Here is a 25615-nt window from a genome sequence, read left to right as displayed (position 1 = left end):
CCCAGCTACAGAGTCCAAGAGTGAGAAGAAAAGTCCAAGAACATATTGGAGAAGGAGTTCCTCAGGCACTGTAGATGCCAGTTCTCTAATAGCATCTTATGCAAGAAGTGTTAAGGATTATCTGTCTTGAATTATACAAATTCAATTTAATTAAATATGGAAGGACTGTGGACCCATAGTGAATATGGTTATAGCTGTAAAAGTTAGGTTCCAGAAACAGAGGTCTAGAAATGAAACTGCATCAATAGTGTCAGAAGGCTACTGGGTGCATAAATTGTTTTCTTACTTGTCACTAGAGGTCAGAGACTATTTCTTATTGATATTTGCATTTCCCTCAATGCTCAGCCCCTGCCTTGCAGAAAGGAGGTAGTCAGGATGTGCCATATTGGACCACACACTACTTGAACCTAGCTGAATATGTGCCCTGTCAGTTGAGCTCCTTGACCTGAAGCCCATTTTTATCCCCATCTTACAGACAAGTAATCACAGAGTGATTAAGTGACTTGCTTAGGTCAAATAGCTAATCAGTTACACATCTGTGACAAGAACCCAGCTCTCTAGAACTTGTACCCATGTCTCTGTTACACCACACTGTCTACCAGTGGGGGTGCCTTGAGCCTGGGTTCAAAGGATCAACATTAGGTCACGCAGCTATTAAGCAAACTTTGTCACTAAACATTTTAAGTGACTGCAAGTCTTCTACTACATAAAACTAACATTTTGCTATCACAAGTGTCAAGAATTAAGCCCTGTTTAGGGGCACCTGGGTGGCTCAGGTGTTTGAGCGCCAACTTCGGCTCTGGTCATGATCTCACAGTTCATGGGTTCAAGCCCTGCATCAGGCTCTGTGCTGACAGCTCAGAGCCTGGAGCCTGCTTCGGATTCCGTGTCTCCTTCTCTCTCTGCCCCTCCCCCACTGGTGCTCTGTCTCTCTCTGTCCCTCAAAAATAAACATTAAAAACTTTTTTAATTAAGCCCTGTTTAAAATGCAAAATTAGACACTGGACATTGCCTTTGACTGTGGCTTCTTGCTAGTCAACACATAGCCCTTCTTTAAGGAAAAGATTTAAACTTCTTCACCAATACCAAAACAATTTATGCAGTGTGTTTTTTGCTGTGATTTAGCTAGGCAGGCTAATCTATAGCGAGATATTTATATACGATACACGAACTCTCCACTGAATAGATTAGTAGCTGTGCCCATCTACTTTTTGTGGTTAATTATACTTGTTTCGTAAGAGGCTGTTCTTATTTTGTGTTTTTCCAACAGCCTTGGTGAAGCAATGACTTGTGATGTACAGTACGCTGAACATAAAGAGCCTTCCCCTTTCTTGTTCAACATATAATTGCTGCATTTGTGCATGCTGTGTACGTTGAAAATAACAATAAAAAGTTAATGAAGAAAATAAGTACTAGTTGTAATGAATTAGTAATATTGCTAGATTTGTATCTTGAGTTTATTTTTATTGTTGTAAGTGGAGTACAATCAATAGGAATATGTAATCAAACTGCACATGCTTTTATCTCTTGAGATCTCTCTGAAAGGGAGCCGAGATATCTTTAGGAAATTATCTTCAAAAGCCTACTCTAAATTCAATTATTCAGCATAATCATTTTAAATCACTGTCAATAAGCACTCCTCATTTTCAAGGTTCTTGTAGTACAAAAAGATACATTTCTTAAATAGGTTTTTATTGCTTTGTAAGTATGAAATAGGACTTTCTTTTAATTTTCATGTTAATTTTAGTTATACAAAATAATACAAATAGATTCTCTTTATAAAAAAATTAAATGTTACAAACAAAGTCCCCTTTGATGACGTCCCTATAGCTGTTCCCAAACCTTCCCCCTCCCTACTTCTTCCAACCACTGTCACTATCAGGCAGGTGAGGTTTCTTCTAGACTCTTTACTAGCATTTACATACGTCCTCTTAAAAAAAATAATAACTCTTTCAATGCTACGTATTTCTATATTGATTATTTCATGTTAATATGATTGAGCCCTAAATAAATAATATGATCAACACGTTCCCACTTAAGCCTCATTTCTTAAGGTGTGTTTTTGATTTGGTCATCCCCAAGGTAAATACGGTTTCCTGTTTTTGTTAGGCATTTTTAAGTACTAGACAAACTGTAATGTGCAGAATGAAGGTGAAGATTGATAGTCACAGTCTACTGTTACCATAACTGGAAGTCATCAGAAATCAGTTAGTACCACATTAAAATGATAAGTTATGAACTACAATATTTTCAGGTGAGACCAAGACCAATTCTCTAAATTTAAAGATTTATAAACAGGGGCACCTGGGTGGCTCAGTCGGTTGGGTGTCCAACTTCAGCTCAGGTCATGATCTCACAGCTCATGAGTTCAAGCCCCGCATTGGGCTCTGTGCTGACAGCTCAGAGCCTGGAGCCTGCTTTGGATTCTGTGTCTCCCTCTCTCTCTCTCCCCTCCTCCGCTCATGTTCTGTCCCTCTCTGTCTCAAAAATAAATAAACATTAAAAAAATAAAAAAAAAAGATTTATAAACAACAACAAAACTTGCTTCTTTCACAGTTTTTCTATTTCTCCACCTTCCTCCTTAAATTAAGATTTCGTTTAGGCCTCCAAATATTCTCCCACTCCTTCTGTGACAGCATCCCAAGTCTGACAAACTTTTCTCAGAGGAGAAAGCAATGTTAATATCATTTTATTGCCATGGTTTTCTAGATTTAACTTCTAGTTATGTTTATTATGCTTTCTTTATGATTAGTTCTTGGAGCCCAACAATGACTTTAGCATATGATCATTAATCAACCTTAATTACCTGAATAATACTGAGTTGAAAAAGAATTAGCATAGTTACCAAGAAATTATGGTGTCCATTTTAACATGGATGGTAAACCAAAAAGGTTCATCATTTTGCTTCACTCCTGGTTTTTTTATTTAAAAAAGCCAGAACTATACTTTATGCATTTTCATAGGTTATTTGATCTTGTCAAAAAGGGCAAAAAATAGAAGTCCAGGTCAGTCCAGGGTCTCTAAGGCCCTCATTCTAATAGTAAGTTTAAGCTAACTACCTGCTTTTCACCAGTTTTTATGAAGTGTGTAAGTAAAACATGTATACAGTTAAAAAATAATTCAGACATTGAAGAGGGCATAAAATGAATAAAGTCTCTCATCCCATTTCGCCCCCTACCAGTTGCCCCTCCCCAAAAGGACCACTATTAACAACTCTTTGTGTCTCCTTTAAAGCATTTTCCATGCATACAAAAATCTAATGCCCACCTACTCAAGCCCCAATGGGATCAAATTGTAATGTTTTTGCATCTTGCTTTCTTCTTGATTCTTTGAGATCTTTCCAGATCAGACAAACAGACCTCCTTCATCCTTTTAAGCATTCATTTCATATTCCCTTGCATCCATAACAACATGTGCTCTACTGGTGGATGCTTTGATTGTTTCTTTTTTGGGGGTTGTTGTTGTCCTTGCAAACTATGCTACAAAGAGCATTCTTATATATACATCTTTGAGCATTTATGTTAACACATCAGCAATTTTGCTAAATCAAACGGTGGTTGGATTAAAATAAAACTTATAACTAAAAATGCTGTAGCTATCCCAAAGCAAGGCAATGTAGTTTAGCTGAATAGTCAGGAAGAAAAGAAGCTATGTTTGGCAAACTTGTTTCAATCCCTTTTATCAGAGTTAATAAGAGGTGTTGAAAAATTTTGAAGGTAGAATGAAAATATGTGGTCTGTTTATTTTTTTTTTAATGTTTATTTATTTTTGAGAGGGGGAGGGAGGAACAGAGAGAGAGAGGGAGGCACAGAATCCAAAGCAGGCTTCAGGCCCTGAGCTGTCAGTACAGAGATTGACGCGGGGCGTGAACCTACATACTGTGAGATCATGACCTGAGCTGAAGTCGGATGCTTCAGTGACTGAGCCACTCAGACGCCCCATATGTGGTCTGTTTATAACTGCTAGTTAACAAATTATTTTCTAAGTAACTAACTTTTTCCTACTAACAAACTTAAAAAAAAATTTTTTTTTTAATGTTTATTTATTTTTGAGAGAGAGAGACAGAGACAGCACAAGTGGTGGAGGGAACAGAGAGACAGAGAGGGAGACACAGAATCTGAAGCAGGCTCCAGGCTCTGAGGTGTTAGCACAGACCCCAGTGCAGGACTTGAACTCACGAACTGTGAGACCGTGCTCTGAGCTGAAGTCAGACATTCAACTGACTGAGTCACCCAGGCTCCCAAAACTTTTTAATCTTTGCCAAACAGACCTCCTTAATCCTTTCAAGCATTCATTTCATATTCCCTTACATCCATAAAAACATGTGATTTATTGGTAGATGCTTAGATTGTTTCTTACTAACAATTAACTAACAATTTAACTAACAAGCTAGTTAATGTTTGAAATAACAAACTTTTTAATCTTTGCCAATCTGACGGGGAAAACAGTGATTTTTGTTTTAATTTGTCCACTATGATGAATTCCAGCCTTTTCCCCCTTTTATTTCTAACTATCTATAATTCTTCTTCACTGAGTAGCCTGTTCATTTCCTTAGTCCATGTTTCTGTTGTATTATTTTCTTCTGATTTGTTTATTAAAAATTGGCCCTTTGGCACGTATGTTGCAAATATTTTTGTAACTCTGACATTTTCTTTTGACCTTATGGTTATTTTTTCCCACTGAAGAATTATCTTCTGTGCAGTCAAATGGGTTAATTTTTTTGTTTATAGTTTCAGAGTTCTGGAACCTTTTAGGAAGGTTTTTTTTTGCTTCGAGATTAAAGAATAATAAAAAAATTTTAGAGTAATAATTTAAAATTGTTGTTATTATTAATCAGCCATGGTCAAATAGTCACTGACCATCATCTATGTGTTAGGAATATGTGTTACCCAGCTGAATGCTGGGTACCATGGAGAAAACAGAACATCTGAACTATGTTTAACAGCACACAGAGTACACAGTCTTCTGTTATCAGCATTACAAATAAATACAGAAAATGATCAGTCCATAATTTTCTTCTTATTCATCAGCTCACCTGCCACCAGGAAGGAACACTGTCACTGCACTGGCTCCCCAAGAGCAGCTCACTGTCCTCCCCTCTGAACAGGGAGAATGGAGTTGAGGGCAACACAAACACAGAAGAGTGTAAAGCTACCAGTAAAACTTTAAGCCATAGAGACACCAAGATGGAAGCTGTAGATAACAGAAGTGAGGAAATAAAATGCAGTAAAAGAAGGAATAGGTCACAATATGGAGAAAAACAAACTTTCGATGGGATTTTTAAAATTTTAGTAGATATTCTATAGCACTTCTTATGTTTTATTTTTGTTTTTTTAAATGATTTTCCACTAATACGTTTCTTTTCTTCTTTGAAATGTCACTTTACCTCTTACTTTACCTAGTAGGTAAAATATAACTAGGTTAAATTTTTGAGACCTTTTTATGTTCCATGAAGAGTACTTTAGAGTCTGCTTTACAGCATACATCCTGAATTACAGGTTGCAAAGGACATAACAAGTATAGGGGCTGTGAGACACAGTCCCTGTTAAACTACTCAAAGTCACATTCTGTAAAATGTGTGATTCCAATGTTTATTCCGATCTACTACATTTATGTTATACGGAAGTTCAGCCAGGCAAAGATTTAAGACAATACTCTGGGGCACGTGGATGGCTCAGTCAGTTGAGCGTCTGACTTCGGCTCAGGTCATGATCTCGAGGTCCGTAAGTTCGAGCCCCACGTCAGGCTCTGTGCTGACAGCTCAGAGCCTGGAGCCTGCCTCCCATTCTCTGTCTCCCTCTTTCTCTGGCCCTCCCCCGCTTGGCACTCTGTCTCTCAAAAATAAACATTAAAACAATTTTTTAAATAAAAAATAAAACAATAAAACAATAAATACTCTGTCCAAGGAACTGGTGAGCTATAAAGATGTACCTGGGCAAGGTGGTCTAGCTGAATAGTCAGGGAGAAATGCGTTTGGCAAACTTGTTTCAATCTTGTCTGCCAGAGTTAACAAAAGATGCTGGGAAATTTTAGGCAATGAAGATAGAATGAAAATATGTGGTCTGGAGGTACCTGGGTGGCTCAGTCATTTAAGCATCCGACTCTTGGTTTAGGCTCAGGTCATGATCTCATGGTTCATGGGTTCGAGCCCTGCGTCAGGCTCTGTGCCGATGGAATGGGGCCTGCTTCGGATTCTGTCTCCCTTTCTCTCTGCCCTTCCCGGGCTTGCGCTCGCATGCTCTCTCCCTCTCTCAAAAATAAAAAAACATTAAAAAAAAAGAAAATATGTGGTCTGTTTATATCTGTTAGATGAGAAATAATTGAGTCAATTCTTGCTAAAACAACTGAGAAAGCTGAAGCATTAGTAAAAAAAAAAAATTCACCTGAATTTCTTTAAACTTAATAATCATGTTATATTACAGAAGTCCAGTTTGTAATATCATGTTTTCTGGATTATAATTTTTTTATACATAAAATAAAAGTAACCTATCATTAATAGTAACAGGAAGTTATAACTTATTTTCTCAGGAGTGGCTAGGGGTACTTGTAAACTTAGTAATACTTTAATTATTTTTTAATTATTTATTTATTTTGAGAGAGAGCATCTGAGCAGGGGAGTGGCGGGGGGGGGGGGGGGGAGAGAGGGACAATTCCAAGCAGGCTCTGCACCAGCAGTATGGAGCCTGATGTGGGGCTAAAACCCATGAACCATGAGGTCATGACCTGAGCTGAAACTAAGAGTTGGATGCTTAACCGATAGTGCCACCCAGGCACCCCAGTAATACTTTTAAAAAAATTAATTTTTTTATTACTGAAGTATAGTTGACATACAATGTTATATTAATTTCAGATGCACAATGAAGTGATGTGACAATTCCACACATTACTCAGTGCTCACTAGAATAAGTATAGTCACCACCTGTCATCATACAACATTATAGTAATACGTTTTTGACTAATCACTTTTGCAACCAATTTTTTAAAGTCAGGATTGGTGGAATAACTAAAGTTCATTGCCTTGTTGGCAAAAGGCTATGGTAGATGTTTACAGTGCATTTTTATAAATGTAGCTCTCTTAACTGTTTTTCAAAATGTAGCTATTACATTTTAGCCTAACTTCTGCCTCTCTTGGCCATTAAATGATAAGTTTACTAAACATATCCACAGGTTACATCCATCAGTTATATCCTTAGGCCAAACAAAAGAGGTCACCTAACTCACTTTTGGTCCCTTAGGTAATTTACTCAGGTCCCATTATCTGACCTCAAAGTCAAGGTTATGAGAGAAAAACACAATGTAAATCCCAGCAGTTTGGAGGTGAATTAAAAAGCTCCCAAGTCAGTACTTCCCTCAAATGTTAAATAATTCACTGTGGCATTATAGATACAAGCCTCCAGCAAAAGTTACACTTGAACAATTAAGGAAGCAGGAGCCAAACAAATGACTGCAGGGGTAGAGAAACAAATTAATGGTTTCTCATAGTACTGTGCTAAATTACATTTTCACATTAACAAGTATGTAAAACGCACAAGCATCACCAACGACTTACCAGATCAAGTTTGATTACAGAAAATAACCTAGAACAACCCACCAGGATTATCTGCTAAATGTAACTGTCGATTCTATACACCTGAATATGAAATCCATTTATATTATTTATAAAGTTTTTATACTCATAATGTACCACCTACTGTTTTGCAAAGTTCTTTTACAACTGTTCATATTACTATGACCATCTGCCAAATGTGCTCTGTTCCTGTAAAGGATCAGAAGGTGATGCAGCTGTTTCTTAGTTGCTAGATAAGAAATTCACAACACAAGGTCACATCACGGTGCACTGTGCGCATACAGATACCAGCACCTGCATAGTATAAAGAGTATACGCTTTAGAGCAGAAGCAGGATTTAAATTAGAAGATTTTAGACAAGTCTTAATCTCAGTATTAGATTATTTTTCTGTAAAATGGGAATGATTCATTTATGCAACAAATATTTATTGAACACCTATTATACATCAAGTAGTACTTTCCAAAGCTTATTTTAGGATGAGAGAAAATAAAACATAGCTGGTGTTCATCAGAGGTATGTATGGTTAACCAATTTCAAGAGCAGAGGCCTGGCCAATTAAATAGAGTCAAAGTCAGCAGACTGAAAAGCAACAGAATTCCTAAAGGCAACAGAGGTACATGGGATACAAGGTGAAAATGAGGTCCATTTGCTTTCCAGAGACTAACAGGTTATTGGTACTTATTACAGATCTTTATGTATTTTCTCTAGTTAATTTAACTGATAAACTCAGTCAACAACTTTCTATAAAACTCATAGCATAATGTTTGAGCTCTAATTCAAACAGATTGGGGAAGGACATAGATGTGTAAAAGATTTGCCAAGTTACTTTCCATTCAGAAGTTTTGCAAAGACATACAAGCATAAGACTGTTTTTGGTATACTAATTTAATGGATAGTCTAACCTATATGTGACATAAATTCTTCGAATTGGATGAGAAAAGCTGAATGGAGGGGCTCCTGGATGGCTTAGTCAGTTAAGTGTCCAACTTCGGCTCAGGTCATGACCTCATAGTTTGTGAGTTTGGGCCCCGCATCAGGCTCTGTGCTGACAGCATGGAGCCTGGAGCCTGCTTCGAATTCTGTGTCTCTCTCGCTCTCTAGCCCTCCCGACCTTTCTCTCTCTCTCTCAAAAATAAATAAACATTAAAAAATTAAAAGAAAAAGAGAAACTGAATAGAATCAAGAAAATAACATGAAACTTGGAAGAAAAAGTACTGTAGCTGGAGCCTCAGCTTTTCTCATTTGCCAGTTGTGCCACCTTGAAAGTCTCAGGATGTTTGAATCTCAGTTTGCTCAAGAGTAAAATAAGTATAATGACATCTCTCATCTAAAGCATTTTGTGAGGATCAAATGGGATAACCATCATAAAAATGATCAGGAACCTACAAAGCACTAAGCACACATAAATTATTTCACAGCGAGTAGGAACTGAAAATGACACCAAGGTATCCCTTCCAGTGAAGATACTTGTATGGATAAATGGTAAAAGGTATACAAACTTATCCTGACCCTGGAGGAGGGGTCATCTGTAGCCATGATGTTAATAACTTTGCCTGCTTGCTTGTTAATGAGGAAGGATTATCAGACTTCTTAGCTGGTAAGCAATAGTCATCTCTGAATATTATATAAGAAAAAATGTATGGATAAGACTACTAGGAATAAAAAAAAACCCTAAGGTATGGATCAATTTTTAAAGTACATCTGTAAGATATATTAACCATAAGTCAAACTTCCTAGAAATGCTTCCTTTGGTGAGGAAAATTTCCTTGTCACCCATGTTTTTAGAATGGTTTTATTTATTTTCATTTGAGAGAGAGACAGAGAGAGAGGAAGAGAGGGGCAGAGGGAAAGAGAGAAAGAGAAAGAGAGAGAGAAAGAGAGAGAGAATCCCAAGCACGCCCCGTGCTCAGAGACATGGGGCTCAATTCTATAATCCTGGGACCGTGACCTGAGAGGAACTCGAGAGTTGGACACTCAGCCGAGTCACCCAGGCACTCCTGGAGTGGTTTTAATTTCACATGCCAAAGTCCACCTGTACAGGCTATCTAGAGGCTCTCTAGAGCCTTTTAATAGTGTCATGTACAATACTAAATTAAATAAAGTTATTGTTGATACACTGTTACTAAAAATATGCAGTGATTTAAAAAAATAAAACTGAAAATTTTAAGTTTGTTTTATATGTAGCAAAAATGACTCATACTCATAAATTTTTTTTAATGTTTACTTATTTTTGAGAAAGAGAGAGAGAGCAGGTACTCTCGTGTGAGCAGGGGAGGGGCAGAGAGAGAGAGAGAGATGGGGACAGAGGATCTGAAGCAGGCTCTGCACTGACAGCAGAGAGCCCGATGTGGGGCTTGAACTCACAAATGATGAGATCATAACCTGAGCTGAAGTCAAGATGCTCAATCAACTGAGCCACCTGGGTGTCTTCTCATAGATTTATTGTTTAGTCTAAACATATGAGAGAAGAGAAAAAAATTTCCTTTTTTTTTATTAAAAAAAGTTTTTTAATGTTCAGAGCATGAGCAGGGGAGGGGCAGAGAGAGAGGGAGACCCAGAATTCGAAACAGGCTCCAGGCTCTGAGCCGTCAGCACAGAGCCCGACGCAGGGCTCGAACTCACAGACCGCGAGTTCATGACCTGAGCCGAAGTGAGACGCTTAACCGACTGAGCCACCCAGGTGCCCCAAGGAGAAAAAATTTCTTATCCTAAGTAACTTTAGTAAAAACCTCTTCACCATAAAAAGAAGCATAATAAAATAAATGATGCAGCATTTGAAGTATACTACTTCTCCTAAAATGATAGCTGCATCATTATTTTATAACTAGGTATCATTCTGAGTAGGTTTAAAATCGTAAATCCTAGAGTAAATCTCTATAAAAATACAATGATACCATGATAATCAAGGAGAGGTAGTCATGAATAGAAATTTATCTTTTTTAATTTTAGGGAGAGAGCACAAAGGGGGTTGAGGGGCAGAGAGAGAGAGAAAGAGAGTCTTAGGCAGGCTCTACCTGAGTGCAGAGCTCACGGCGGGGCTCAATCCCACGACTGTGACCTGAGCCGAAATCAAGAGTCAGATGTTTAATTGACTGAGTTACCCAGGCACCTCATGAATAGAAACCTATAAATGCCCAGAGTAGAAATGAAAGTTTTCAACACAAATGTACAGGGATTTCCCAGTTATGCTTGGAGCTGCTAAGTCTGTCAGACTTGTTAAGAGCAATAAAATTACATTAATAAAAGGTGGGGATTCCTGGCTGGCTCAGTTGGAGGAGCATTCGACTCTTGATCTCGGGGTTGTGAGTTTGAGCCTCACACTGGGTGTACAGACTGCTTAAATAAATCAATAAGTGAACTTTTAAAAAGAGAACAATAAAAATACATTTTTAACCTTATAAAATATTTTAATCTATCCTTGAATCAGAGAATGACAAAAAACTAAATAGTGATTTCCACTGACCACTGTTCAGAAAGAAGAAACACAATTTAGAGAGCGATGTCAAAAGACTAAGTTCTTCTTACCATGAATAGATCCCACTGACCATATCATAGTTCTGACATGATGCATTCATGCTGCTGGGCCCAGCTGCTTTAGAAATAAGTAACACCACCAAGCCCCTCAACTGGAGGTTATGCCGGCTCTCATGTACAAGCCCCCTGCCAACAAAGAAAGAAGAGGATTAACATAGTTTCACAGAATCAGTCAGATCAAGTTAGGAAATTGCTACCATTCACCTATACTTCCAAAGTCAGAGAATGGGACTTGTTTACAGAAACAGAATTGGGGGAAGAGCTAACAGGAGGAAGCCATGAGTTCAGGAATCAACTAGAGAAACCCAGGGCTGGTTTTAAAAGCGACAGTCTCCAATTGTGGGACCTAATGATCTGGCTTCCTCCTGTTTCTGGGTTTTCCTACGATCTGTACCCTACATCTCACAATCTCAACCATCTGCTCAACCCACAGTTTTAAAGTGCTTTATGGTAGCTGACAGCAACTGAAATACAAATTGTATGGCTTAGATGAAGTGATGTTATTTGGTGATGATGGCGGTAAGGGAGAGGGGCAAAAAATGATTTGTCTTCACACGTAGAGAAGATACTCAGAGAATTAAAGTGACAAACTCAAATGACTTAAAAATTTATTTGGTAAGTAAAATGGAAATGTATGCCATCAGCAAGTGTTGCCATTTCCTATTATTTATGGAAAGCATTATCATTCTAGACAACAATATGGCTTTAACTTAGCATGTCATTTTATTTTTGCTATGAGTATTGAATTTCCATAATTTTTACTATAACTAAGGCCAGGAATACATGTTTTGTTTTGTTTTGTTTTGTTTTATCTCCAAGTATTGCAAATGGGTGTCACACAAGAACTAAATGGCATCATCATCATCAGAAAGAAAGAAAGAAAGAAAGAAAGAAAGAAAGAGGAAGAAAGGGAAAGAACGAACGAGCAAAAGATGGACAATATATTATAATAAATTAATATTTAGAACAAAGCTCACGAGCACTAATCAAACAGGTATTATGTACATGTTATGAACATAGTTCTTGAATGTAGTGAAAAAAAGCATTAAAAGTTTGTAATATAATACTCCATTAAATTATTAAGTCTTCCTTCGTAAATTCTGAACAAAGAACTAATTTAAATTAATATAGCCAAAATCAATGAGTTAGTTCATTACTTAAGGAAAATTTTTGCCCCTTTGCCTTCAAACAAATTTTTAAAAAGGTCCCCTTTGTACCCTCATTGGTTTCAAAATAAGGCAGAACTTCAGGTTCTCTGAAAAGGAATAGATATAGCTCCTTCTCTAATTATATTTCTCTTCAATGCAGTAAGTGATCATCAGCAAGTTTGAGGCATTAGTAATTTTTAAAAAGAAGTTCTAATTTCCTAGGGAAAAAAAGTTAATTTACAGCCATTGTTATATCACAAGAGCAACAAAGAATCATCAGAAATATCCAAAGCTCTTCATTATCATGTAGCTTTCTACTTAAAATCCTGTAGACCCGAAATGCAGGGAGGCTGGGAAGCACTCCATTTTGGAACAAGTAAATGTAAAATGGGAGCACTTTCTAAGCTTTTTGCTTTGAATTACAAATTTTAACTTATGCTCTTAGATCTTTATTAATGTATTACCAAAGGTGAATTCTTCCCTTCTTAGATGATAATATTAAAGAGAAGGTCTGAATTGGCTCTTAATTCTAGAAAGGGAAAAGAGGAGGGTGATGCTGTATGTGAGCCTGTGCTTATGTTCTGCGGGTTGAGTCTGGTTAGGGATGAAGATATGATGACATGGTAATAACTCTGAAAGGCTTACTTTTGAGAAAAGTTTGACTAAATCATGCTGATGAAACAGCTGTGGCAACACTTTTGACATCTTCAAAGTTCAGAGACGGGACCTTTCACAGGAGACACACACAAACAATAACAGCCAACACTTACACAGTGCTTCACATATGCCAAGAACTGTTCTAACAATTTACTACATATTAACTAAATTAATTCAGGACAACTTCAAGAGGAAGGCACCACAATTACCCTGATTTTGCGGATGAATAAGGAGAATGAGGCACACAAAGAGATCAAGCAACTTGCTCTTAGCTGGTAGGCGGTAGAGCCTTGATGAAGCAAAGACGTGACCATCCGTGCCAACTGGCTCTACAATCTACATACACTCTTAACCATCATGCTATAATGACTCTCCAATCATCTTCAGCTCATATACAAAAGCTACTTACTAAGTCAAATTAGAAGAGTGCAGCTTTAGAAACAAGTTTAACAAAAACTCTTCTCCCATTCATTAGCTGTAGGACTTGGAGACCATTACCTCTTCTATAAAACGAGGTTAGCAATGCTTACTTTCCATAGTCACTGTATGGAAGAGGCAACATGAGTAAAGCATATAACATTGTGGAAGCACATGGTAGATGATCACATAATCAGAAAATTACATTCTCTGTCCTTATTACTTTTTTGCCACCTATTTTTTTCTCAACTCGTATTTTTTCTTTCTTCTAGTCCATTTCTCCTCCTATCTCTCAAAGCCTAGCCCATTCTACCCACATACATAATCTCTTAGAAGTTTCCTTTCCTACCTCCCCAAATAACAAAAGTTAAGGAATTCTTCCCACACACCCCCAACCCCTGCAAACATCATATATCCCCGAAACACTTGACACTTTTAGAACACATTCTGAAAAGGTCAGGAAGATAACCTATAGTGGACTGGCTAATAGAAATCAAGAGAACAGTCAGAAAAGCACACCTTCTGACCACTAATTTTCATGCAAGTCAGTGGTTAACAACCAGAGAATAGATGAACAGCTTAAGTAAATTTAAAAACTGCTTTCAAACACTTCTTTAAATTTACTTCATTAACACTCTTAATAAAACAGTACTAAGATAAACTGATAATGTCCACAGCTCAAAATTAGCTCACAACCAGCGAATAAGAAATTTTGCTCCTGAGCATAAAAAATCCCTAGGATTCTAACTTTACAGAGATAGTATGTTCTCATGGTCCAGGACTGAAACAGCATGAGCTCTTAGTGCCTCTCTTCAGGATGGACACCAAACAGCTAGAACATGTCTAGAAGATGGTGAATCCTACACTACCACATGCATGCCTCAAGAAAAAGCTACAGATGCTAGCTTGGAGAACGGTAAAGTTGGCGTTCTCAAGTTTATTGGGGCAAAAATGTAATGAATGCTTACTGCATGTTAGGCATAGTACTAAACAACAGTGGAGGGCATGATGATGAGCACTGGTGAGCTGTGGTCTCCCTTCTTGTGGATAATACAGTCTGGATTAATAATCCCAGTAAAATGTGGCATGAGCTACTCTAGGGGATGAGCGAGGACTGAGGGAGCAGAAAGAAGGGGCAACTAACATAACTGGGAGCAAAAGAGACCTGAGACCTAAAAGATGAAAAGGAGGTAGCCAGGGGAGGTAAAGCTGGGAGGGGAAGTGAAGGAAAAAAAAAGTGTTCCAAAGAAGAAACAATACGGGTGAAGGTTTGGAGGAAAGACAGGAGGACACAGCTATTTCCAGAACCAACATGGCAGGAGCACAGTGTGCGAGGGGAAGAGCAAGGAGAACGAAAGCTAGAGGAATTCACGAGAGCTGTCTACTATCGGAAAGGGCTCCTTCTGTCTGTAGAGGAGACAGAATTACTGTAGAAACCGACATTACCGGATAGAAAATATGGCAGGACAATTTTGACTCGACATGAAGAAAACACGAAGTAGCCGCTGGTGATGCTGAGTCCCTCGTTAACAGAGACGTTCAGGAAGCTGCACAGCCTCTGATGTATACCTTAGAGAGGAGCCTGGCCTATGTGACATCTGAAGTTTTTCCTTACTCTGGGTTCTTTATGGTCTCACCTCACTTATTTGATTATCCAATACTCTACAATATGTATAATAGGTGTAAAAGTTGGAAGAATCCTTTATTGTCATCAAAATTATAATGTCATGAACGAAAGCAGTATTTAGTACCTCATAATCTTTATCACTAAAGTTCTACCGAACTGTGTTCCTTTTAGCCAATGTAAACAAAAACTTCATCATTCGTTCGTTCAACTAATACAGACTGAACCCTTTCCATACATCAGGCGCTGTGCGAGGCAGAGGTGCAATGACAAGCTAAACCGGTCACAGAGCTTGTGGAACTTGCAAGTGAGTGGAAGAGACTGGAAATAATGAAAGAATCGTGAATAAACATAAAATTACAACAGTAACAAATGCCACAAACGAAAAAGATGGTACTGTGAGGGCTTATAATAGGGGAACTGACTTAGCAAGCAAAGTCAGAGGCTTCCCTGAGGACACGATGACTGAGTTGATACCCAAAGGAAGAGCAAGGGATGTAAGAGGGGATGGTGGGAAGAGAACAGAACAGAGGAGTATATCTGCTGCACAAAAACAGGTATATGTGAGGCTGAGAGCACCGTACGAAATGAGGCTGGAGAGACAGGAGAGACCACACAGGTCAAACAGGCCATGGTAAGACTTTTGCTCTTTACCTAAAGAGCAATGTGAAGCCATGGCAGTATTTTATTAAGCACCTGGTGACATGATATTTAAAATCAAACAAACAAACAACCCCAGAAAATCCTGTCATCAGTGGAGAAACGACTTGGTTGGAGGGGAAAGAAGGAAACAAAGTGGTATGAGGAAATCAGTTAGGAGGCTTTTGCAGTAGTCAATGAGAAATATGGCGGTAGCAGGGTGCCTGGGTAGCTCGGTCTGTTAAACGTCTGACTGGCTCAGGTCATAATCTCACAGCTCATGAGTTTGAGCCCTGCGTCAGGCTCTGTGCTGACAGCTCAGAGACTGGAGCTTGCTTGGGATTCCATATCTGTTTCTCTCTGCCCCTTCCCCGCTCATGCTCTGTCTCTGTCTCTCTCTCAAAAATAAACATTTAAAAAACATTTAAAAAAGAAAAAGAAATGTGGGGGTAGCATGGTTGACAAACGAGAGAAGTACCAAATCTCAAGTAATATTTCAATTCAATTTCAGTAGATGTTGGATACTATGTAGTCCCAGAAAATTAGCTAATTAAATATAGGTATAGCAGTACTTTTAAATTATATTTAAAATATTTTATTTTTAAATTATATGTTTATAATAAATATAATTTACACCCAGAAAAGTCTGTACTTGAATTTTGGAGGTGGGGAGAAACTTGGCCTCCTCCAAAATTCTGCCCTAGATCTATAACAGATGAAAAGCAAACATACACTAATATTCTAATAGGTACACAATTTCAAGGAAATAAGGACTGAATATCAGGTGAAACTTTGTGCACCCCAGCTCTGTTTCCTTCTCACATTATGATTTCTATGGCTAACTGCGGTTTTCACCGCATCGTTGAATCTTTCCATAATTACTGGCTAATTTCTCTTCCTTAACCCAATCCTGTAAATATTTCAAGTCCTCAAATTGCAGCTATGGCACCTTTCCATATATCTTAAATTCCATTTCTTCAACACATCATGTACCAAACATGAGACGTATACAAATAAATAAGTGGTGTAATACAAGAGCTATAATAATAGGTTCAAGATACGGTTAAATTGAATAATTCAAGGAACAGATATCAAAGATAATAGAGTAATAAAAAGCTATCAGTACATGGAGGAAGAAAGAAAACTGCTTCTTGTTAGAGGTGCTCCTCTAACATTCAGACTGGTAGCATTCAGACTGAGGCCAAGAGGTGCTCAGATTTCCCTGAAGAGAAAATGGAGGTAGGAATGGGATAGGATTAATGGAATGGAAAGAGGGGTATTTTAGGAGAAACAGGTTATGTGTGACAAGAAAGTGGAAGAATGAGGAGCAGGTTTAGGAGCTGTGGGGCTACCCATCTGGGCACTATGTGAAGGTGAGCAAGCCCAGAAAAAAGACAGCCTAAAGAATGAAGGGCCTTGAAAGTCAGGTTTAGAGTTGCGACTTCATTCTGCAGGCCATCTGAAGGCAGGGATGGTTTGTCAGCAAGGGAGTAATGTGATCAGAGCTAAAGACTAAAACTGTTACTCTGGGCCTAATATTGTTACTCTGGCAGTAGCAAGGTGGGTGCAGTGAAAGGGAGACAGAAGATTAGTTAGGAGTAGCTTCTTCCAATAGTCCAGGTGGGAGATAATGAGGGCCTAAATCAGGGCAGTGGCAGCAGGGATGGAAGAGAAGAGCTGAGCAATGGCAGCAGCATGGAGGTGGAACAGGCTAGTCTGGCCAGCCGACTGCATGAGGGTCTCCCCCCTCCGCATGCAGCAAAGGAAAGGTAAGGGCTGAATGTGAGGTTCAAACCTGTTTCCTGGAGATGATGATGCTAACATTCACGGGGATTGGAAGAAGAAGGAGAGTTAATGGGGAATTAATGAGCTCAGTTTTGGACATGTTAACTTTGAATGCAAGAAAGGCTTCCAGATGGAGATGCCCAGCAGGCAGCTGGAAATGCTGTGGCCAGAGATTTGGGAAGCATCTTCAAAGAGGTGATGGCTGAACCAGTAGGAAGTGATGGATGAGTTTTTGAGGAGAGAAAAAAGAGAAAAGTAGGAAAGAGAAGAGAAAAGGAACCTCGGAGAATTCCTTTACTTTAGGGTACTGAGGAAGGATGAGTAACCAACATGAAGGAACAAAGTGTTTCCACAAACAAATGAGTCTCTACAGATACCCAGAAAGAAGTATGAACATGTATGCACAGTGGAGGCAAAGAACTATAACAGAGCAGTGTATAGGAACGAGGGCCAGTAGTTGCCCCTTCCGTTGGCCTTCATGGTACTTACTACAAACCTCTAGTTTTGCACTAAAAACACTGATAAAAGTGATAGAGATGACACAGACAAACAACAACAACTACAACATGCTATAATGCCAGGCCCGCGCTGTTTTCTGTGCATATGCTCTAATTCTCACAAAATCCATGCAAGGTGACTGGTAACACCTCTTCACAGATGAGGAAAATTAGAAAAAAAAGGCTGAGAAAAGTGAAATAATTACTGGTCACACTAGTCAATTAGTCATGGAAGCGCCAAGATCTAGATGTAATTTGGAGCTCAGAGCCTAGGCTCACTAATGCTTTACGACCTAGCTATTTAATTATTTGCTCACAGCTACTACCTCACAAACCTGTGCGAACCCTGAAGGGACTCAGACTCATCATCTCTGGATGCCCTGCACCTAGCAGAGTAACTGACATAGAATAGGACTCCAAAAAATACAAGATGAGAGAATAAATAGCTTCAAGAAGTAGAACAGCAGATTCTCCATCTCACACATCCCACCCAAACAGCCCCATTACTATTCCCGACTTTCCTCATCTCCCCTGCTCTCCATTTGCTACATTCAGGCATTCAGCTCCACGTATTGAGTCCCTCTTCCTAAATCAGAGTATATTCTTTAAGAGTGATAGCCACACAGGAGAAAAGCCCCACATATTCTAAAAAACACGCTGAGATTTTAATGCTACACTGAAAAGTTACTGTATTGGAGAATTATACCACATTGAAGGACTTACCCCTTAAGTTTTAAATAGAGAGAAATCAATATATTGGAGTGTTTATGTGTTTTGTTTCCTCATTTAGGAGAAGTGACTGAATTCACTGCTGCATCAGTGCCCATGAGAGAAGGCTGTCCTCACTTTGAACAGAAGGTAGGGATTAGTTCCAGATGGAGAGCTGAGGTAGGACGGCAGAATTGGGGCACAAGAGAAAACTTTTGAGATGTATGCTCACGAGTTCAGAATTCTCACTTATGCCATGATCCAAATCACAATCTTTTGGTACATTTACAGTCAAATATTAAGGAAACAATTTACTACCTACAAAGAAGGGACCAGCACCCTTGGGTCAGCTCAAAGCACCTCAAGATAAGGGAAAGATCAGTACTGCTCAGACCTCCACGAGAATAACTCCCTCCAATGCTAACTCCTAGAGGTATAGAGTTTTACTATTTTATTATCCCACTCTTAATATATCCAATTCCAGTAAGTCAATCCAAAAAATGTAAGCATCAAAGATAAATGTCAAATCTAACATACATGAAGTAGGTTGATTGAAAAGATTCCTAATAAGTCTTTAGGACTGTGACTGCAATCCCTAGTTAAAAATTTTTTAAGTTTATTTATATACAGATGACTGAAACAAAAGGATCAACTACAATGTGTGCAGTTTTTGCCAAAGAATCACAGAAATACTCTGATCTTTCCATTTTTTTTTAATGCTGATTACAACCTGCTAAACTGATTTTGTGACCCATTAATGAGTTGCAACCTGCAGTGTTTTGAAAAATAGCGTTTTAAGTCATGTAAAGTATGTGACATATAAAGTCAAAAGAACTGGAAATAAAATGTAAAATTAAGTAGAAATAGAAATATCACTGTTTAAAAACAAAAAAATCCGTCCATATACAAGAGCAAATTTAGTGTTATAAGAAAGCATTACAATTTTTTTAATGACATGGAAAAATACTTAAAATGTTAAATGAAGACAGAATATAAAACTGTATATATAATATCTCAACTATGTTTCAATATATGCACATACATATGCATATAAACAAGGCCAAGGACAAAAACTGGAAAAAAATATGGCAAAATTAATCTTTTAAATCTGGGTATCATTATATAGGTGTTCAATATACAGAGTAGCCTTGTATTTTTCTGTATGTTATAATAGTTTGTTTAAAAAATGAAAAGAAACAAGATATGAAGCAAATACCCCTAAATGGTAACAAGCGTTAATCAACGGATTTTTAGGTTAAGGGTGATCTATTTCCTAAAATGCATAAGAGCACAGATCTCTTTTTAAGTCTGGAGAAAAAAGTACTATATTTTAAGAATAACAGAATTTTAGGAAGGCAGATGACTTACTACATTATAGTTGTGTTTCTCATTTCAAGAAAAAAATTTAACCCACGTTTAATGAATCCCAGAGTCCAATGTTGGGTGCCTTGTGGGTTCTCCTATTTCACCTTTAATTTCTCTAAGATTTAGACACAAGGCCAATGTTTAAATGGTATCAAAGAAGTGCTGTTAAAAAAAAAAAAAATATATATATATATATATATATATAAAATTAGCAATTCATTGACAGTAATATTACTCAGTTGTAAAAGAAAAAAATTAATACTCATGAAAATTGTTTTAAAGCATTATAATTTGAGGGAGACTAAAAATAGTCCACATGTCACAGATTTTTATGTAAAATTAGCAGAAGAACTGGAGGTTAATTTCCATTGACAAAATGACCCAAATTGTATTATTCCTGCCATATCTATCCTGAGACTAAACTGCCCTAGACTTGAAACAACTTTAGGGCCTGAGGTGACCAGCCCTTAGAATCTGGGAGCTGTAGCAGTCACTGACATGGCTCGAGGGCCACATGCACATCCCACCCGAATTAAATCCCTGAGGGACATCAGGGCCAAGGAACTGGCTTACCAAAGTCCTCCCAAAGCTGCAATTAGGTTTGATGGGCATGTGGCAGAAGTCAGGCGCTGGAAAAAAAGGAAGCAAGAGAGAAGAGAAAGTAGAATGGGGGTAGGGCACAGGGATTGTTGAGCAAGGGTAGAAATCAAGCCAGGAGCTTTTCAGAAATGATTACTGAACACCAGTAGTTTAATGATACGTGACTGAAATAAAAGAGAAGTATAAAATAATGCCATAATTGATCAAGTTTGCAATAAGATATAGGCTGGCCACCTTGGAATTAAACATACCACCAGAAAAACAACAACAACGCACAAAGACTTTCCCACTCAGATGATAATTGGAGATTTATTTTAAAATACCAATGTAGAAAAATAGGGACATTTTAAAAAACAATATTTTGATCACACTGAAAGCTCTGTTAAAATGATCTCATACAATAATTTTTACATACAGACCCCTTTTGTTCACATTTTTAAACAGCGATTTATTGTGGAAGCAAAGGAGTAGAAAAATCAAGTGCTGGAATACAGGCATCATTACACTACACAGACACAGGAGACTCACACTACCACTCAAGCAGTGACACTGGCTAAGAGCTAGCACTGTGAATTACACCTCCTACTACCACCATCCGTCTGCGCAGGGAATAAATCAACCAAACATGAATGAGTGTTCCCTTAATGCTCAGTGCTTTTCTCAACTTGCAGTCCTGATTAATCTTCCATAATTTTCTATGGTTTTACTCGGTTAGCACGTAAGCACATTTTTTATCAGAAAAGAATCTCTTTAGTAAAAAGAACATCTTAATGTAATACTCAATTTGTTTAGTACTTGGTGCATCAGTCCTATTAGCTAATGAAGGTGGTTCAAGTGTGCAAAATTTAGAATATATGTATTAAAATAAGTTGGAAAAGAGAAAAAGGTAAAAGGTCATTCAGTTGGCTTTTACATAACATTAAGAAGTGAAGCCAAAAGTAAAGATACAATAGCAGATGGTTGAAGCCAGTAAAAATAGGCAAGTTGGGGGAAAAAATGATGAAACACTTTATAGAGAAACAGATAATACCTTTAGGGAAAATTGGGGTGGGGGCTGGGATGCAGCAAAGTACATCCTGGATTTTGGCAAGAGAAATGAGTTTTTAAAAATTGAATAGAAAAACAACCAAGATCTAAAACCATATTGTTGCAACATGGTGGCTCAGAAATCAAGTGCAAAATTTTTAGGGACATCTCTTTTATTTTTCCAAAATCAACACTGAAATCAAGGCACAGGAATCCAAAATATGGGAATTAGAAGTGACAGGTGGTGGGACACAGACTGCTTGTATTCATCTTTCACATAATCTCCACCAGAGAAAAGATCTCATGATTGACTGCCTGTGTTGTTCAAAATTGTTAGCTCTCATAATCACAAATATTGCCATCCAATAACATTAAGACCTTATAAATATTTCAAAAAGCCACCTGGGGTGGTTGCCTGGGTGGGTCAGGTGGTCAAGCATCTGACTTCAGCTCAGGTAGTGATCTAACGGTGTGTGGGTTTGAGCCCTGCATCAGCCTCTGTGCTGACAGCTCAGGGCCTGAAGCCTGCTTCAGATTCTGTGTCTCCCTCTCTTTCTACCCCTCCCCCACTCACGCTCTGTCTCTCTCTCTCAAAAATAAACATTAAAAAAGAAATTAAAAAAAAAATAAAATAAAATAGGCACCCAGAACACCAGTCTGGCTCAGTTGGTGGAGTGTGCGACTTATCTTAGGGTCGTGAGTTTGAACCCCAGGTTGGGGTTAGAGATTACTTTAAAAAATAATAATAAGCAAACAAATAAATAAAACAGCCACCAACAGAGGTAGTAAAGGGGAAAGGTTATTATGATAGTGGCATCTCCCAAACTATGTGTGCCGATTTTTTATAGCTTCATTCACATGGTATTAATTAATAGGATGGCACCTACTGAACGAAGAGAGGGAAGCTTGGAATAAATTACACAGATTATTCTAGCCAATTTAATCCTCAAGTAACAGTAACACTTGCTGTACTCTACCAGGTCACAAGGCTCTGGGAAGAAATCTCTCATTTACCAGACTGCCAGCAAGCTTCCCGGGGAGAGAGGGGGGTAGAGGATAGACTGATGGTCTCATCCACCCTGGTACAGCCCCAAGCCTTCAGAGGTGTTAGCTCATCTAACCTGACAACCATCCTGTGAGGTGGCAGTTTTCCTCTTTTTATTGATGAGGATACTGAGGCTCATAGTTTATTTTCTCTGGATCAATGATTACCACTGATAAACTACATAGTTGTATTCATTTATTTTAGTTATTGTCTCCCTTGAGTAGAATGTAAGCGTGTTACAACATATTTACTTGTCTACAGTTGTGTCTCTAGTGCTTAGAATAGTGCCTGGCACACACAGACATTCAATAAATACTTACTTGAATGAATTAATAAGGTAATCTGCCCAAGATTATATAACCAAGAAGTGAGAGACCTGGGGCTCAATTCAGTGGTCTGCCTCCAAAGCCCATGTTCACTCAAACTAGAGAAATGATGATCACAGCAGCATTAAAATACAGAGAGCAAAGATGAATGGTGGCTTAGAACGAGGGCTTAGAAAGTACCTTATAGGTAAGAAGTATGGAAAAAATTTTAAAGTTAATTTCTCCTAAGTACCTTCTTGAAACTTCTCTTGATTATAGGTCTGGTGTATTGAGAGCTGGATGAGCAGCTGGGTGCAGCCTTCTCCTTATACTCAAGTTCAACAAGACTCACAGGCAGCACAGAGCCAGAGGATTTGCGGTCCATTAAACACAAGGCCACGGGAAGCCTTGAATAGCACCCATTCACACAGAGGCTGAGCAAAGTTTGCACTGCAGTGAGAGTGCTGTCCAGGTTAGAAACCACAACTAAAAAACAACAACAAAAACCCTCACAGACTGAAGGAGTAGCCAGGGTCTACACCATACCCAAGGAATCTTATACCGAAATGAAGATCTGCATAGGCCCAGCTTATGGCTTATGGCCCTGTGCCCTTTTGGTGGCCTGGGACAGTCGATCCTCTGAAACAGTCCATAAAATTACAACTTTTAGGGAAGGAACAGATGACATTTTTCACCATTTTTGCTGAACACCTTGAATGCTTTCCTTGAAATCGGGCGGAATGTGAATTTCTCCATGAAAAGAGTTAATTGGATAATTTATATACATTCCAGTTTTATTTCTAGGAATATATTAAAATAAGACAGGAAATTTATGTTTAGAGATTTTTTGTTCCCATCCTAATAGCTGTATTTTGTCCTAATTCATACTAAAATAATTCATTAAAAAACATTTTTTAATATTTATTTATTTTTAATATGAAATTTATTGTCAAATTGGTTTCCATACAACACCCAGTGCTCATCCCAGAAGGTGCCCTCCTCAATACCCATCACCCACCCCCCTCTCCCTCCCACCCCCCATCAATCCTCAGTTTGTTCTCAGTTTTAAGAGTCTCTTATGCTTTGGCTCCCTCCCTCTCTAACCTTTTTTTTTTTTTTTATCCTTCCCCTTCCCCATGGTCTTCTGTTAAGTTTCTCAGGATCCACATAAGAGTGAAAACATATGGTATCTGTCTTTCTCTGTATGACTTATTTCACTTAGCATAACACTCCAGTTCCATCCACGTTGCTACAAAAGGCCAGATTTCATTCTTTCTCATTGCCAAGTAGTATTCCATTGTGTATATAAACCACAATTTCTTTATCCATTCATCAGTTGATGGACATTTAGGCTCTTTCCGTAATTTGGTTATTGTTTATTTATTTTTGAGAGAGAGAGAGAGAGAGAGAGCGTGCATGCGCACATGCACAAGTAGGGGAGGGGCAAAAAGGGAGGGAGACATAGAATCCAAAGCAGGCTTCCGGCTGTGAGCTGTCAGCACAGAGCCCGACGATGTGGGGCTCAAACTCAGAGACCGCGAGTTCATGACCTGAACCGAAGTCGGACGCTGAACTGATTGAGCCAACCAGCTGCCCTAAAATAATTCATTTTTAAAAGGTAAAGGATAGCACTATAGCTCTAAGGTACCATGAACTACAAAAAAAAAAAAAAAAAAAAAAAAAAAATGCTGTGGTCATGATTAGGCTTTGCTTCTTAAGGATGCCAGTTCTCCCCCAAAGTTTTCCTTCCGGAAGAGTTTGGGGCATAAGCTAAGAATGACAGCCTTTAATTTCACAAGAAATAAGAAAAAACTAATGAGAAAAGTCATAGATTCTCATCTCCCCACAAATAAGGCAGTGGAGCCTATGGACAACCATCTGTGGAGCCTATGGACAACCATGACTTTTTGGGGACAAGAGCACGGGCAAGGGGAGTGGGAGGAGAGGGTGCAAGCGAACCAGTTTTACAGTACCTACCTACTCTTCATGAAGTAGGTACTATACACTTCCCTCCATTTTACAGGTGAGAAAACTGAGACCTTGTCCAAGGTCAAAAGTTAAGTGGAGAGTCAGAATTCAAAGTTGGGCCTATTTGACTCCAAAGCTGCTCCCATAATTACTGGTTATTTGTTGAAGTTCTTTGGTTCCCAGGGACCAATAATGTGGAGGCAAGGATATGATTCCAAAGTGGAAGGACAGAGGGAACTTAGGTGTAAAACAAACAAGCTAGGCTTTGTTTCCAGTTGGTGCAGAGCTGAAGAGCCTTTAAACAATCATTGGAATATAAAACCAAATTAAAATAGCTATTGTTAGTACTTTTTAAACCCTATAACTACTCAAAAAAATTAGCATCTACATTTCTTCCAATGTACAGCCTTGTAGCACAATGTTTATTTCACATTTCTAAACTGAAATGTTTCCACCAAGATAAAGGTCACTTTAGCACCACAAACAATAAATAGTCCAAGATTCTAAACACTGCTTATTGATACACTAGAAACTCAATCTTGTCCACTTGATCCCAGAAATAAACCCAAATGCACGCAATACTCTTATTAGCACTTTATATGCATTCACTCACTTGAACCTCACACAATGTTGTAAGGTGCCATTTTCTATTCTGACTTTACAGATGAGGAAACTGAGACAAAGAAGTAATAAGTTAAGTGGTAGAGCCATGATTCTAACCCAGGCATT

At 38.3% G+C, this 25615-nt stretch overlaps 1 protein-coding gene and 1 long non-coding RNA gene across 8 annotated transcripts in view; one reads left to right on the top strand and one right to left on the bottom strand.

Annotated features, from left to right (window-relative positions):
- Positions 1 to 25615, bottom strand: part of PDSS2 (decaprenyl diphosphate synthase subunit 2) — a 281533-nt gene that overhangs the window by 162606 nt on the left and 93312 nt on the right. For 6 of the 7 annotated variants that reach the window (XR_003419445.2, XM_053222409.1, XM_053222410.1 and 3 more), the window contains exon 2: positions 11094 to 11228. The exons of the other annotated variant lie outside the window; for it this stretch is intronic. Coding sequence is in view for 5 of the 6 variants with exons in the window: in XM_053222409.1 (XP_053078384.1) it covers positions 11094 to 11228 (135 nt within the window). In the remaining variant the exon portion in view is untranslated. The remainder of the gene's footprint in view (positions 1 to 11093; positions 11229 to 25615) is intronic. 7 annotated transcript variants of the gene reach the window in all.
- LOC128315560 (uncharacterized) lies at positions 18196 to 23793 on the top strand. The gene is made up of 3 exons (XR_008298427.1): positions 18196 to 18263; positions 18660 to 18727; positions 23198 to 23793. It is a non-coding gene; the product is annotated as an uncharacterized LOC128315560 (long non-coding RNA).

This window comes from Acinonyx jubatus, chromosome B2, assembly GCF_027475565.1.
Source record: "Acinonyx jubatus isolate Ajub_Pintada_27869175 chromosome B2, VMU_Ajub_asm_v1.0, whole genome shotgun sequence".
In the NCBI taxonomy this organism is placed as follows: Eukaryota; Metazoa; Chordata; class Mammalia; order Carnivora; family Felidae; genus Acinonyx; species Acinonyx jubatus.
The sequence above is the reverse complement of the archived record's forward strand: the minus strand, read 5'-3'. Positions and strand labels throughout refer to the sequence as shown.